Source organism: Python bivittatus, unplaced genomic scaffold (assembly GCF_059951505.1).
Source record: "Python bivittatus isolate LINGU-HERP-01145 unplaced genomic scaffold, Pbiv_v1 ctg000610_np1212, whole genome shotgun sequence".
In the NCBI taxonomy this organism is placed as follows: domain Eukaryota; kingdom Metazoa; phylum Chordata; class Lepidosauria; order Squamata; family Pythonidae; genus Python; species Python bivittatus.
Window position 1 is genome coordinate 59107663 of NW_028277088.1, and position 16667 is coordinate 59124329.

Here is a 16667-nt window from a genome sequence, read left to right on the forward strand (position 1 = left end):
ACTTTGACTGAATTAAAGGCCAGAACAATTAAGGCATTTGACCACCAAGGGTAAGCTAGGATGGATGTATTGTCAAGGGATACGATGTCAATAGCAGACTACCATTTGTCAATACAAACATTCCAGACACATAAATGCCGATGTCTCATTTCTCCACTAGGTTGCACTCATACCCCTTACAAGCAGCTCAAAAAGAAACTGATAAAATTAATTTTTCGCATTATCTATTTAATGTAAATAGCAGAACATTTAAAAACATAAAATATACGTTTCATTAAATAAAGAAAAAGAAAAGAAAAGACAGATTATGTAATAGAAGTATATGTGTCACATTATAATTTTCAGGAAAATCTGTGTTAAATACCCTTCTCTAAAGGTAAAGAAAAAGGATTTATATCATAGCACTACGATAGAGAAATCTAAAGTAATCAAAGAAACAGTAGCTATTTCAGGTTATATTATCATCCCTGGATTCTTTTTTCAGATACTTTGTTTATGGAATTTGTCATTTAAAATATTTGGACTGGCATTTGCTCCTCTTACTTGAATATAGGTATAATCACTGGAATTCAAAGACACACTTCATACACATCATAGGATTTGGACATAACTACTGGAATTTCAGAAATAAATAAATAAATAAAAATAAAAAACCAGACTTTATGGCCCACCAGAAGTCTAGAAATTCCCTCAGTTTCAAAAACTGTTTGGCACTGCTTGACCTCAATCAGTTTTGAAAGCTCTTAATCTCCTTCATTCTTCTTGCTTCATCAGTATTTTAAGTGGAATCCTCCTGTTTCTATAGCCTTGAGCCCTGTTTAAGTCTACAGGTAATTAAGAAAAAATGTGTTGGGTACTCAACAGGAGGGGGGAGGGGGGGAAGGCAGCATATCTCCTACCAAAGGGACTAGTAGTCTCTATATAATGGGTGTGTTATTGATAAATAACTAGTTTAGATTGCTGTGGTGCTAAAGGAAAGGGAGGTCTGGGGTAATTCAGGAAATACTTTTCTGACAAAATCTTTTTTGTAGAAAGATAGCAATGTCTTGATTGTGAGAATTAAGACTTTTCTAGACATGAAAGAAAAATCTATTGATGGTGACACACATATTTCTGAGCTGGGAGGCTGTTTGAGAAGTCACCTCACCTCAATTAAGTCAGATATATCTATTTTTTTCCAGAATCAAACTCTGGGGAAAAAGAAAACAGTCCAGTAGTTTTGAAACAAAAGTCAATTGAGCATGGGCTTCTCCTTCCATGTCACTAATCTCTGTAAAATACAGAACATGTTTGAACTGTTACCAAGGCTTCCTTTTAAAAAATTAGGAAGGAGATGAATGAATGAATGCATTCCGCCTTCATAAAAATGTCTCAAAAGATCCAAACGTGTATTAGTGTAGTACTGCTGAATGTGCATAGTATCTGTCAGTTTAAACTTCAAGGAAGCAAGAAAGAGCGTTTTCAAAAATATGAAAGCAACACTGTATAATTACCCAAATAGTCATAATATCATTATGTGATATTGTTGAATTTATATTCAATCCTGAGTGTTACCACATCCTTAATATCTTGAGACTATCTAATAGAAGCCAATGGTTCAAAAACCACTTTGAAGATTAAAGAAGGCAAAGAGCATCTTTGCCCTCATATAGTATTATAGGTTGGGAGACAAATCCATTTATTATAACACAAGCCACTGGTTGAAGATACCAGAAATCCAATGAGCAAAATATAGTAGGTACCTGTACTTAGAATACACTTCATACACTTCATAAATTCAATCTGAACCACATCAAAGGCCTTTTCAGCATCCAATGAAATTAGAATATCTGATTCTAACATGTCTGTCACACTACCCAATGTATCAATCACCAGGCAGATAATGTCAGAGGCTTACTTGTTTTTTTTATAAATCTAGACTTCAATGGGTGTCTTATAGACAATATTACTTTCTGTAACCTCCTGGCTAGTGTTGCAGTTAATATTTTAGCATCTACTTTGAGCAAAGGTATTGGTTTATCCCCTTCATGGATCACTGCCTTGTCGTGGCAAAGGGGCTTGCGTAACTCAGTGAAGCCATGAGCTATACCGTGCAGGGCCACCCAAGACGGACAGGTCATGACAGAGAGTTCTGACAAAATGTGGTCCACTGGAGAAGGAAATGGCAACCCACTCCAGTATCCTTGCCAAGAAAACCCCATGGACAATGTCAAAAGGCTAAAAGATATGACGCCGGAAGATGAGCCCCTCTGGTCGGAAGGTGTCCAATATGCTACTGGGGAAGAGCGGAGGGCAATTCCAAGTAGCTCCAGAAAGAGTGAAGCGGCTGGGCCAAAGCCGAAAGGACGTTCAGCTGTGGATGTATCTGGAAGCGAAAAGAAGGTCCGATGCTGTAAAGAACAATATTGTATAGGTACCTGGAATGTAAGATCTATGAACCAAGGCAAGCTGGATGTGGTCAAACATGAGATGACAAGATTGAACATCGACATCTTGGGAATCAGCGAACTGAAATGGACGGGAATGGGTGAATTTAATTCGGGTGACCATTATATCTACTACTGTGGGCAAGAAACCCTTAGAAGAAATGGAGTTGCACTCATAGTCAATAAGAGAGTGGGAAAGGCAGTAATGGGGTACAACCTCAAAAACGACAGAATGATCTCAGTGCGTATCCAAGGCAAACCATTCAATATCACAGTCATCCAAGTCTATGCCCCAACCACTGATGCCGAAGAAGCTGAAGTTGACCGCTTCTATGAAGACCTACAACACCTTCTAGAACTAGCACCAAAAAGATGTCCTTTTCATCATAGGGGATTGGAATGCTAAAGTAGGAAGTCAAGGAGTAATCGGAATAACAGGCAAGTTTGGCCTTGGAGTACAAAATGAAGCAGGGCAAAGGCTAATAGAGTTCTGTCAAGAGAACAAGCTAGTCATAGCAAACACTCTTTTCCAGCAACACAAGAGACGACTCTACACATGGACATCACCAGATGGTCAATACCGAAACCAGATTGATTATATACTTTGCAGCCAAAGATGGAGAAGCTCTATACAGACAGCAAAAACAAGACCAGGAGCTGACTGTGGCTCAGATCATGAGCTTCTTACTGCAAAATTTAGGCTTAAATTGAAGAATGTAGGGAAAACCACTAGACCACTCAGGTATGACTTAGATCATATTCCTTGTGAGTACACAGTGAAGGCGATGAATAGATTTAGAGGATTAGATTTGGTAGACAGAGTACCTGAAGAACTATGGATGGAGGTCCGTAACATTGTACAGGAGGCAGCAACTAAAACCATCCCAAAGAAAAAGAAATGCAAGAAAGCAAAATGGCTGTCTGATGAGGCTTTACAAATAGCTGTGGAAAGAAGGAATGTGAAAAGCAAGGGTGAAAGGGAAAGATATAAGCAACTGAATGCAGATTTCCAGAGAATAGCAAGGAGAGATAAGAAGGCCTTCTTAAATGAACAATGCAAAGAAATTGAGGAAAACAATAGAATGGGGAAGACTAGAGATCTCTACAAGAAAATTGGAGATATGAAAGGAACGTTTAGTGCAAAGATGGGCATGATAAAGGACAAAGAAGGCAGGGACCTAACAGAAGCAGAAGAGATTAAGAAGAGGTGGCAAGAATACACAGAAGAACTATACAAGAAAGATCTTAATGTCCCTGATGTCCACGCTGGTGTGATCACTGACCTTGAGCCAGACATCCTAGAGAGTGAAGTCAAGTGGGCCTTAGGAAGCATTGCTAACAACAAAGCTAGTGGAGATGACAGTATTCCAGCTGAGTTATTTAAAATACTAAAAGATGATGGTGTTAAAGTGCTGCACTCAATATGCCAGCAAGTTTGGAAAACGCAACAGTGGCCACGGGATTGGAAAAGGTCAGTTTATGTTCCAATTCCAAAGAAGGGCAACGCCAAAGAATGCTCAAACTATCGCACAATTGCACTCATTTCACATGCTAGCAAGGTTATGCTCAAAATCCTACAAGCTAGGCTTCAGCAATACATGAACCGAGAACTACCGGATGTACAAGCTGGGTTTCGAAGAGGCAGAGGAACTAGAGATCAAATCGCCAACATTCGCTGGATCATGGAGAAAGCACAAGAGTTCCAGAAAAATATCTACTTCTGCTTCATTGACTATGCAAAAGCCTTTGATTGTGTGGATCACAACAAACTGTGGCAAATTCTTAAAGAGATGGGAGTACCAGACCACCTTACCTGTCTCCTGAGAAATCTGTATGCGGGCCAAGAAGCAACAGTTAGAACCGGTCATGGAACAACCGATTGGTTCAAAATAGGGAAAGGTGTACGACAAGGCTGTATACTGTCACCCTGCTTATTTAACCTATATGCAGAGTACATCATGAGAAATGCCAGGCTGGAAGAATCACAAGCCGGAATTAAGGTTGCAGGGAGAATCATCAACAACCTCAGATATGCGGACGATACCACCCTAATGGCAGAAAGTGAAGAAGAACTAAAGAGCCTCTTGATGAGGGTGAAAGAGGAGAGTGCGAAAGCTGGCTTGAAACTCAACATTAAAAAAACTAAGATCATGGCATCTGGACCCATCAATTCCTGGCAAATAGAAGGGGTAGAAATGGAAGCAGTAACAGACTTCATTTATTTGGGCTCCAAGATCACCGCAGACGGAGACTGCAGCCATGAAATTAAAAGACGCTTGCTCCTTGGGAGGAAAGCTATGGCAAGCCTAGATAGCATATTAAAAAGCAGAGACGTCACCTTGCCGACAAAGATCCGCATAGTCAAAGCTATGGTTTTTCCAGTAGTAATGTATGGCTGTGAGAGCTGGACCATAAAAAAGGCCGAGCGCCGAAGAATTGATGCCTTTGAACTGTGGTGCTGGAGAAGACTCTTGAGAGTCCCCTGGACTGCTAGGAGGTCAAACCAGTCAATCTTAAAGGAAATCAACCCTGATTGCTCATTGGAAGGATCGATAATGAAGCTCAAGCTCAGATATTTTGGTCACCTAATGCGAAGAGAGATCTCTTTGGAGAAGACCCTGATGCTGGGAAAGATTGAAGGCAAAAGGAGAAGAGGACGGCAGAGGATGAGATGGTTAGATAGCATCACTGAAGCAATGAGCATGAAACTGAGCAAACTCAGGGAGGCAGTGAAGGACAGGAAGGCCTGGCGCAATATGGTTCATGGGGTCACGAAGAGTCGGACACGACTTAACGACTAAACAACAACAACAATTGGTTTATAACTTACACATCTAATATGGTCTTTCTCAGACTGTAATAATACCATAATATGCCTTAAATATATCCCAAAATCACTTCCCAAGAAGTGGACAGGGTTCTCTGTGCTGTCAGCTTGGCCACCTATTTACTGGATCTGGATCCTTCCTGGATTGTAAAAGCAGCCAGGGAGGTGACCTGTAGTTGGGTCCAGGCAGTGGTGTTGGCCTCTCTGAAGGAGGGGGTGGTACCTCCTGCTCCTTGGACCCATTGGTTTCTGACAACCAACCAGTCTCCAACCTTTGAGAAACCTTTGAGAAAAGGTTGGAGAAGGTGGTTTTATTTATTTATTTATTTTATTTATTTATTAAATTTCTCCCTGCCCATCTTCCCCCAATGGGGGACTCTGGGTGCCTCACACAAAACATTAAAACCATAAATGTATATAAATACATAAAACACAGAAATTTAGACAAAACGTTACTAAAAAAGGAGAAAGTCCAAGAAGATGATGGATCTGGGGCTGAAGAGAGCCTCTATGAGGCTAGCCATCCACACGCTTGATGTATTCCCTCCCCACCCCAGGCCAAGTGGCAGAACCAGGTCTGCAAAGCCCTCCAGAAGGCCAGGAGTGAGGGGGACAATCTCACCTCCAGGGGCAGAATATTCCAAAGAGCGTGGGCTACAGCAGAGGCGGCCCACCTTCTTGACCCTGCTAATCCAAGTTCTTTTACCAAGGGGGTCTGAAGCATGCCCTCTCTGTGTGATCAGGTGGGATGGGTTGAAGTCATGGGGAAGAGGTGGTCTCTTAGGTAACCTGGTCCCATGCCATGTAGGGCTTTAAAGGTGATAACACCTTGAATTGGACCCGGAAGCAAATTGGTACCCAATGCAGCTCGCGGAGCAACAGCATTACATGGGCCCTTCTAGGGGCTCCCAAAATAGCCCATGTGGCTGCATTCTGGACCAGCTGTAGCTTCCAAATACTCTTCGAGGGTAGCACCATGTAGAGCATCATGTAGATTCCCAAAAAGGTTGGAGAACGTTGTTGAGAAGGTGGTGGTCTGCAGCTGATGAGAACCCTGGAAGAAACATATTATCTAGACCTATTTCAGTTGGGTTTCAGGCTGGGATTTAGTACTGGGAGAGCCTTGGTCGCGCTTGTTGATGACCTATGATACAGCCAGTAGGAGAGGTGCATCCATCCTTGTGCTCCTTGATCTTTTAGTAGCTTTTGATACTGTCAGCCACAGTATCCTTCTGAGCTGGCTCCATCGATTAAGAATTGGAGGCACCGTTTTGTGCTGGTTTTCTTCCTTTTTCTGGGGCCAGTTCCATTTGGTTTGGTTGGGAGAAATCACTTCCTAGACCCCTCCTGTGTAGGGTGCTTCAGGGTTCTACTTTCTCTTGCCTCCTTTTCAACAGCTACATGAAAGTGCTGGCTGAGGTCATCCACCATTTTGGAGCTTGGTATCATCAGTATGCTGATGATATCCAGTTATATCTTTCGGCCCCAGGCCAGCCAAGTGAGGCTTGTAAGTTACTGTCCCAGTGCCTGGATGCTGTGTGGGTTTGGGTGGGGAGAAATCTTCAACTCAATCCTACAAAGACTGAGTGGCTGTGAGTGTTTGGGCCACCCAAATCTGGGGATATTCCATCTTTGACCTTGGACTGGGTGACACTTCCCCCTTCAAGGTTGGTACACATTCTGGGGGTCTTCCTGGACTTGCAGATCCTGCTTGAAGAGCAGGTGTCAGCTGTGGCCAGGAAGGCCTTTACATAATTCCATCTGGTGCACCAGCTGCACGCTTTCCTAGATTGGGGGGCCCTTCAGAAGTCATTCATTCCCTAGTCATCTTGCAGCTTGATGGGGCAATGTGCTCTACATGGTGCTGCCCTTGAAGACCACCCAGAAGTTGGCAGTGGGAGCAGTATGCCCATGTAACACCTCTGCTTCATTAGCTGGTTGCCACTCTGCTTCCAGGTGTGATTCATGGTGCTGGCTGTTACCTATGACACAGGGCCTGGGTACCTGAGGGACCACCTGTCTCCCATAGCATCTGACTGGCCAATTCAATCCTGCAGGGTTGGTGTGCTCTGGGTTCCTTTGATTAAACAATGTCATCTCTTGGGACTCTGGAAGCATGCCTTCTCTGTAGCAATGCCTGCCCTCTGGAACAAGGTTCTCCCTGAGATCCAGATGGCCCCCAATCTGCTGTTGTTTAGAAGAGCCATGAAACCCTGGTTCTTCACCCAGGCTTTTGGTGAAGGAGAGTGAGACTCCTCACTTCACCATGCTTGCCATCTTAATCTTTACCTTTTATGCTTTATTGATTTTATTCTAATTTCTTTGTTTGATTTGTAAGCCACCCTGAGTTGTTGAAAGTCGGGCAGCATATAACTTCAATAAATTGTTGTTGTTGTTATCTGGGATTTCAATAGAATACACAAGCTCATCCAGCTTCCCTGCCCCCCACCCTTCATTACTTGGAGTGGACCTTTGGCTTATCATGGATGACTGAGGGAGAGCTCTCTTCTTCATTTTATGAAGCATATTGTTAAAATAATGTTATATCCAACCTGTTTAAAGCAAACTGAAGGAGTCTGGGCTTAATTCACTCACCACTCAGTTATTTATATGAGTGATCCCATGCAGAGTTGAGTGAGGTAAAGAAAGACAATTACCTAGGTAGCCATGAAAACTGGCACCCTACATTGATGAGACCATACCCTTTGAATTATGTAACACACAGTCCACGCTCCAGCGTCTAATGAATTTCGGGTGGGCTTAGCTTATTTTGTCATTATACAGTATATCTTGATAACATCCTAATTTATTCCTATACTACAAGTCTTCACCTACAGATGTACAATTTGTCCTTTTCAGAGACTGTAGAAATATTCAGCATCACCTCCCAAGGATCAGAAGAGCACCTCATATGTTATGTTTTATTTATTTGTTGGACATCATCTAGACTATAGGTGGTTTACAGAATTTACCTACAAAACATAATACAAAATCAGTGTTATAATCTGTTAAAATAGTGAGTTCAAATCTAATTACTAAAAGTAATAAACTAAAATGTATTAAGCCATTAAATTATTACTATTGACTGATTCGTTCCCCAAACTAAATAATATTCCATAATTTCAGGACAAATCTGCATTTGACTATTCCTAACTAGCAATTCCCCATTAAATCTAAAGTTATTTTATCCTACTCGACAAAATCCTTTCATTGTATAGTATAGCCATAGGCGCAATCCCATATCAGCTCCAACTAGAAACAATGCTTGCTTCTGCACCTATCTCACTCAGAAACTGGCTGCAGAATACAATTATTTGGGGAATGAACTACTGGTGACTAGATAGCCTTCAAAACATATTCATGAGCTTTATTTTCATTGACAGTTCAAACGTATCTCAGAAACCTACAAATCACCAAGAAAAATTAACAACCATCTCAGCTCAGTTTTCAGGATTTAATATATTCCATGTACATCAAATCACAAATCAATGCCCAGAGAACTTATAGAGGCTGCTAAAGCTCCCAAATGCACATCCTGCACTAAGTAATATTTGTAGGAATTATCCAATTCACATAGTTATAAAATGCAACAAAAGGAATCTCACATTTAAGCAAAATATTGATATATTTTATGTTTGAAACTATTGTAATAACTGAAACTTATACTTGAATTCCCATTTGTATATATCCATCACTGTTGTCCATTTGCAAATTCTTCATAAAAATAGAAACTGTTTAGCAAACCACACTGAACTCTCAAAATACTTGATTAAATAGAATTTCAGTATGATTAGACATATTGTCAGCCCCACCAGGTAGACCAGACCAGGAATCAACTCCACAGGAAGGCTAAGACTTCTTTTATTGAGAGTAGCTATAACAACAGAATCTTGCAAGTGTGATTATGCTGTACCTTCTCCGGTTAAACTCATGTGAATTAGAGAGGTGTCTGTCTGAGCTGCTTCTGCATATTTTCTTCTTGTTTTGGACTTAACATATGTTTTTCCCTTGTTGCTTTGTTAACAGATCTCACCTATCTCTGCCAAGGTCATCTTCCTTACTCTCTACACATACATGAAGAAAAATGGCACTGTATTACTTCCAGTAATACCTTAGCACAAACGTTTACTTGGGAAAATTACAACTATCACACTGGATTTCATTATAGTTGTATTACTAATCAGAAATTACATGTCACAGTATTAATATGTACTGCCTTTCTAAGTACATGAAAATATATCTTTTTTAATTGGCTATTACCAGCATTTATCATATCTATCTGATCCACCTAATAATCTGAATTTACTCCCATGTAATTAACTGAACCTTGTTTAGATCAATTTGAATCTTTTTCACTGACAGCTTCTTTTCTTATAGAACCTGAGCCTGGGTGAAACAGAACATGGTAATTGATTTTCTGAAGCAATAAATACTTTCTGGAATAACTTGGTTCTTGAAATCATAAAATGATAATATTCTTGTGATACAAAATGCTTTAATGGATCATGAAGTACACTAGGGTACAACAGCACGATTGCATCTCTACTGGTTATATTATAACCATCTACAGTATGTTCCTCAGGAATACTTTGTTTTTGTGATGGAATGCAGCAGAGAACCAGGTTCTCAGGAAGGAGGAGCACATTCCAGGAGGAGAGTGGGAGAGACGAGAGGCAACACAGTCCAGAGCAGGAGCATGGGAAGAAGAAGAGACTTAGAATAGCCACTCCCTAAAATCTTCCAGGGTATATCCATTAGGTCAGCGTAGTACAGATTTAGTCTGGCAAGATTCTATCTGTGGAGTCCTTGAAGTTCTCTGAGCTTGGTTATTTACTTGCAGACATGTTATTACCTGGCTAGGTAACATCTTCAGTGCTAGAAGGGAGTGGGGTTTGCTGTTTATATACAGTAGCTTGCCCTGTCAGTGTTGGTGGGGGTGTTGTTTTCTCCTTGGTAGTTCCTTGATTAGGATGTTGTTTACTGCTTGATTGTCTTTCTGCATTGTAGTTCTTTGATTAGAGCATTGTTTACTGCTTAATTGTTTGTCTGGTGTTGAACCTGGTGTTAATCCCTGCTTATCTGGATGTTGATTGCTGGTGAGGAGGTGTTCTGGTCTTTTTGTTTCCTTTTTATTGTCTCTTTCGAATAGTATGTAAATGTTGTTTATTTCTATGTGCCTGTTGATGGCTGACTTGTCTGAATACCAAGCTTTCAAGAATTCCCTTGCATTTTTGGATTTAACTTGATCTAAGATGCTGACAGTTTCCCAGTTGAAACTATGGCTCAGTCTATCCATGTGTTGTGAGATTAAGGAGTTTTCATCATGTCTTCTGACTGCTAGTTGGTGCTCGTGGATGTGCTCTGCTAGTCTTCTGCCTGTCTGTCCTACATAGTGTTTGTTACAGTCCTTACACTGTATGTTGTAGATGACTCCTGTTTTTTATTCTTGTGCTACTGGGTCTTTTGGTTTACTTAAGTTATTTTGGAGTGATTTTGTTGGTTTGTGTGCTACAGAGATGCCATGTGGTTGTAACAGTCTGTTGTAAGTGATGCCATGTGTCTGTAAGATTCTGTTCATATCGTGTAAGCAATAAAAAAACTGAACTTGGTTGGATTGTTTCTCTGTTGTTCTTAGGCCTGACAGTTTTGAACTAAGTATTTTAACAAATTCTGTAAAATGAGTTTTTTTTTTTTTTAATTAAGTGGGAATGGCTTAGGCCAGATGCTCCCAAACTTTCTCAGTTCGCGACACCTAGTATCTTGGTAATTTTTTCATGCCCCCCACCACCAGGACAAATCTATGAGCTACCTTGAGCTAGTAGTGTGCAATCTGAAAACACCCCTGTGAATTTGCTGTAGTGCCCTGGGGTGCCATAGCATGCTGTTTAGGAACTGCGGACTTAAGTGAAAAATGAAGCTGGAATGAAAGGGATCTTAAGGTATGAATCATGAATTAGTAGGGACTGTGAGCAACTTTGTGCAAGTTTACAATTTTTTTTTTTTTAATGTGGATCATAATTGTGCAGGTCAAAAGTGGGAACACTGTCAAAACTCACTCCTGCTTTGTCAGTGCAAGTATACAATGGGCTTGCATAGGTAAAACAGTGAGCAAGCCCAGAGCAAGAATTGAGCAGGTTTGCAGCAAAATGGGGAGCAAAGCCTGGATCAGATTTTGACAGAGCCCCCATTTTTCCTGGGCAAAACTTTTTTATTTCTACCATTTCTAAATGGAAAATGTTCTGTTTGATGGTAAGAAAAAACTAAATATAATCAATATGCTGATAAAAGGAGCTTAAGTCAAGAACATTACATATCATATAATAAGCGGTATATTTATTTTTTGCCCCAGTCTAACCCAATGAAACAATTAGTTTTATTCCGGGGAGAGGGTTCACACACATTTGTTTATCATTTTAGGAGGTCAGAGTATTGCAAACTTTGAGAATCCCTAGGTTAATGAAAACTAAGCCATGGAAGCAAAGCATTTGATAAAATCTCCCATATGCTGATTATTAAGAGGTAAACTACTGACTAGAGGAGACAATCATTTGATGAATTCATAATTGGCTGAAAGGCCACATCCAGAGAATACTGGTAAATGGTTCCTCATCAGCTTAGAGAATAGTATGGAGTGGCTGAAGCCTTTGTACTGGGCCCTGTGCTGTTCAATATTTTTATTAATGACCGGATGAAGGAGTTGAAGGAATGATTATCAAGTCTGTTGATGTCACAAAACTGGGAGAAGCAGTTAACACTTTAGAAGAGAAAGGAAATTTAAAAAGAGCTAGACAAACGTGAATAGTGGACTAAAATAACGGCAAAAATTAACATTCTGAGTACCACAGTTCAAAAAGGAAAGTGCCAAACTGGAAAAAAATTGGAGGATAGCTACCAACAGTTAAATAGTCTCAGTTTTATTATTAAGAAGGCTTGCGTGGCCACTTCAAAAGTGTGTGTGTGTATTTGTGTGAATAGCCACTTTGGTTCACCTTTTAAATAATAAGAAATCAAATCTTAAGAAGAGCAATTAAAGGAAGACAGATTTGTTTAGTCTTGAGAAAAACGGACTGAGTGGGGATATACTGTAACAACATTTCAAATGCCTGAAATAAGGTTACACAGAAGTACAAGACACAAAATAATGAGTTATAAGGAGACTAGATTCCAATTGAATGTTAGGAAAAAAACACTTAAGACACTTAGCTCAACAGCAAGTCCAAGTATCAAGAATGCTGGTGGGCTTCTAACAGAGGCTAGACAAAGTATTGCTGGTGGGCTGCTAACAGAGGCTATTAAAGGCTATTAGATATCAGGGATACTTTAATATGGATTTTTGTACTGAACAGGGCATAGAACCTGTTCTAAATGGCCCCTTTCAGCTCTATGGTTCAACAACAAAAGCTAAAAATTATCAGTGGAGGGAAAACAACTCTAAAATATATTTAGATTTTATACATTTATAAGTATATAGCAAATTAAAAGAGAAGAAAAAGAAACTTGCACAAGGACATTATTGAAACTGTAATGACGACTTCTGATTATTAGAGGGCTATGAGCATATGAGTAGACTATCTGCCCTGGAAGTACTGACCTCTTCAGAAATGGCTCATTTAGAGAAGACATGGATGATTTCTGATATATTTGCTGTACCAGGTTGTAGCAGTTCTATCAAAATATATATCACTTTGAAATATCAGGTTTACCCCTCTGTATCTTAATAGGAAAATATGGAGGCCAAAAAATACACAGGCATTTGGAATAGGGGCAAAAGGGATAGTTCAGCACAGGTGGAATTTCTTTTCCTTGATCTGCCTTTTGACTATCAAAAAGTATCTCTGCTTCATTTCTATTTGTTTTTGTTCATCCAAACTATTAGTGACATCAAGCAGTGTTTCAGACCTTAAATAATTCCTTAGATTTCAACATTTAGTCAAGAAGAAGCAAGGCTCCCTATGTGCAGTTCATAATTAGGTATTTCTGAAATACATAGAAATTAGGGATCACTACCCCCTTCCCATTATTTCTGAATTCTTTAGAAAGGTTATGGAAGGTACGAGTCTTTACCAACTTGATCTCAGAGGGGTTTACAATCTGCTTTTGATGAAAGTTAGGCATGAATACTCAAGCACCTTCAATTATTGATATGGGTAGACTAAAGACAGAGTCCTGCCTTTTGGCCTCCAGGAGGCTCTAATAATCTTCCCATTGACCAGAACTTCCCTGGACAAGTTCTTGATGGTTCATTTAGATAATCTGCTAATTTATACTGAGGATCCAGCCCTTCATGAAGATCAAGCACAAGCACTTCTTCAAAACTTTTGTGATTACACTAAGTTAGAGAAATTCACCTTTGACCTTGTTGTATTGGACAGTTTGGGTCAGAGTATTTCTTTGTAAGGAAGACAAATGTTTCCAGGTAAAACAGAATCTATTTGAATATTTCTTGGGACACCACTTTTTCCACAACATTAATAAATTCACATGCCTTGTCAGGAAAGAAGTTATATTTTTTAGAATAAAACCAGGCAAAACTGTTTTGTAACAAATGAAAACATTATTTGCTACAGTGACCAGAAAGTGCAAACAGTAAAGAAAACATGAGAAGTCTGATTTTAACATAAGCATCTTTAGATTCTTTCATTAATGAACAAAGTTTATTTCTTCTTATCAATTATTATTGATTAGGGCTGGCTACAGGGTATAAATATTATTAATAATTTATTAAAAATATTCCTCCCAATGCCCTTGTATTAACATGGTATTCTCAATATTGAACGTTAATTATACTTTAGTTACTGTAGGGCTACCAGATATGGGTTGCACTTTTCTGTCCCTCTTTGCTATCATCTAGTTGACATCTAGATTTATGCAGCTCAGATCTGGTAGCCTTAAGGAAACAAGGACAAAGTCTGTTCATATTTCAATCAAAAATGAAAGATTTGAGCTGCCTGCAGGAAGGAAAAAATTAGCAAAGATGCTCTGTGATTTTATTTCAGACAGCCTTGCCAAAGTTTCTCCTTTTCCCATATCTATAGCTCCCACTTCAAATATTCTTAACTAGAACCTGAAAACTAAACATAAAAATAAAAGAATCAAACTTCATTTCAAAACCTCAGTACAAAAAGAATCAAATCAGCAATTTTGCTACAATACTAAGATATATAGGAGGGCTTGGCACAGTTATGGTCTATATTCTGCCCCTGGCAATACCATTTTGTATACTTTTAATGTAAACAATCTAAACAAAAAAAGAGTACAGGACTTAATTACTGACATGAGTAATTTTTTTTTTATTTAGAGTTTTGAAATCTGCATGTTAATCTATTGTGCTAAAATATACTTGCTTGTAACCTAATATTTTATGGGGATAAATAGAAATACAGCTAGCCAGCTTGCTTTGTTAAATCTCTCAAGCAAGACCATACAAACACACATACAGAGGATATTAAGAGAAAAAACAAAAACAATTCAGTCACTTTCATTGAAACTGATTCGTTATTCACCTTAATTCAATATACTGCTCTTTTTTCTCCGCTTTTTTCAACCTGACCTTTTATCTAAGTATTGTCTGTCAACTTAGTGCATGCAAGCCAGTGACAAGTTAGATTAGATGTCAGATATAAAAGATGTCAGCAGAGGATACTAGTTAGCCAACAGTGATTTCAATTAAAAATAAAGGCCTGTTTTTAAAGTTCAAAAATGGTAATATTATTTTCAAGATATAGAAACAATTTTCAAAAACGTTTTACACTTTTAGAATCTTTTGAAAATTTAGAAAAGTGCCTTCTTTGAGTGCTGATAACGATCCTTTAAAATTAATGATTGATTTATAGCTTACCAAAGGCAATTCTGAATTTTAAAAACCTCTTTAAAAAAGCACACAGATACAAAAAGTCCACTGCACTATTCAGCTTCCCCATTTTCTCCACCTAAGGTTACCAGTTGCAACTGGAACCAATCCTTAATAATTCTTTCCTCCAGCAAATGTGTCTGTGTGCGGAATAAAGTAGTCACTTTCCATAATCTGGACTCTATGGCCCTGTTAATGCATCCCAAGATAAATTAGCATTTTTAGCAGTTGCATCACACTGCTGGCTCAGATTCCATCTCCCCCCATCCCCTTTCCAATCATGTATATTACTTGTAACAAGGTGGGTCTCGTCTACAATCCCTCAAATCCATTTGTTCTCTATCTAAGAACTGGTGAATATTTGTATTTTTTGAACAATTCCTTGCTAAAGCCTTCTAATTTTACGCATCCTACTTATTTCCAAAAATGGCTTGATTTATAGCAGCAAAGAAGACAATGGATGACTCTCATCTGAGAAATGCACATAAGGTTGTTTTAGGTACACAGAATTCCGATTCCAGTGTGTATATTCAAGCTTTTAATATTATTTAGTTACCTTTTGCGCAGCAAGATGGAGAGCTGTCCTCTGACTATGGTCAGCTTTATCAACATCTGTTCTTGTCTTCAGTAAAGCCTCAGCACAGTCTAGCCTATCAGCCAAGATACAATACATGAGAGGAGTTCTTCCAAATTGGTCCTCTTTGTCTTTCAGATCAGGATTACCTATAACAGTAATAACATGAGAGGTATTGTTAGGTTTTATATAGGCCTGCATGTACAGTATGCACATACCTTATGAGGAAAATAAATATGACTGAATTTTAGCAGAGAATGCCATCCTGTTACCTCAGCACCAATAGACATGGATATTAGTAAGGGGAATGGCTACATTACAAACATAAACCTAGAATCCCTGGCAATGATTTACTTAATGATACTTAAGGAAGCCAAAAGAAGCAACATTTTAAATTCCATAGGCACATATGTATCAATTAATCAAATTTTACCAACAAGGAAATATGATAAAATCCAGATTCTGAAATTGCTCTTGTGGAATAGCTGCCTACAGCAGGAAGAAGAGCTAAAAAGAAATTAATATAAATGGTTATGAAGTGTACCCTATGCATGCCCACTCAACCAACAATAAAGGCAGGACTGACATGCTTTGAATACAGGAATAATTAGTCCCTACCCCATTATGCCATTCTGAACAGAACAGGAAAAGAGAGGTTTTATTTGCCTGATATCTATTCCAACTGAACATTAGCTCTACTTGGGAACAATGGAAATGAAGTAGTTGGAAGGATAAGTATCCTGTTCCTCTGCTTCACTCAAAGGATTGTGGTATACATACGTTAGGAACCTACCTCATACATATAGTTGGAATGCTTGCTTGGCCTTAGAAATTTGTATCAGTTTGCCCTTGGGTATTCCTATACCTATGTCTCCACAAATGGCTGTGATGTTGTGGACTATACAATATTATCAGAATTTTTAAAAAACTATTGGGAATCAAAGGGCCACCGATCACTTGCCACTACAGAGTTAATTTTAAAATGGTGAG

The 16667-nt window shown here is 39.0% G+C and overlaps 1 protein-coding gene across 9 annotated transcripts in view; it reads right to left on the reverse strand.

The window, feature by feature from the left end:
• Nucleotides 1-16667, reverse strand: part of INVS (inversin) — a 120523-nt gene that overhangs the window by 80398 nt on the left and 23458 nt on the right. For all 9 annotated transcript variants that reach the window (XM_088150137.1, XM_088150143.1, XM_088150136.1 and 6 more), the window contains one exon: nt 15660-15826. In XM_088150137.1, the coding sequence (XP_088006263.1) occupies nt 15660-15826 (167 nt within the window). The remainder of the gene's footprint in view (nt 1-15659; nt 15827-16667) is intronic.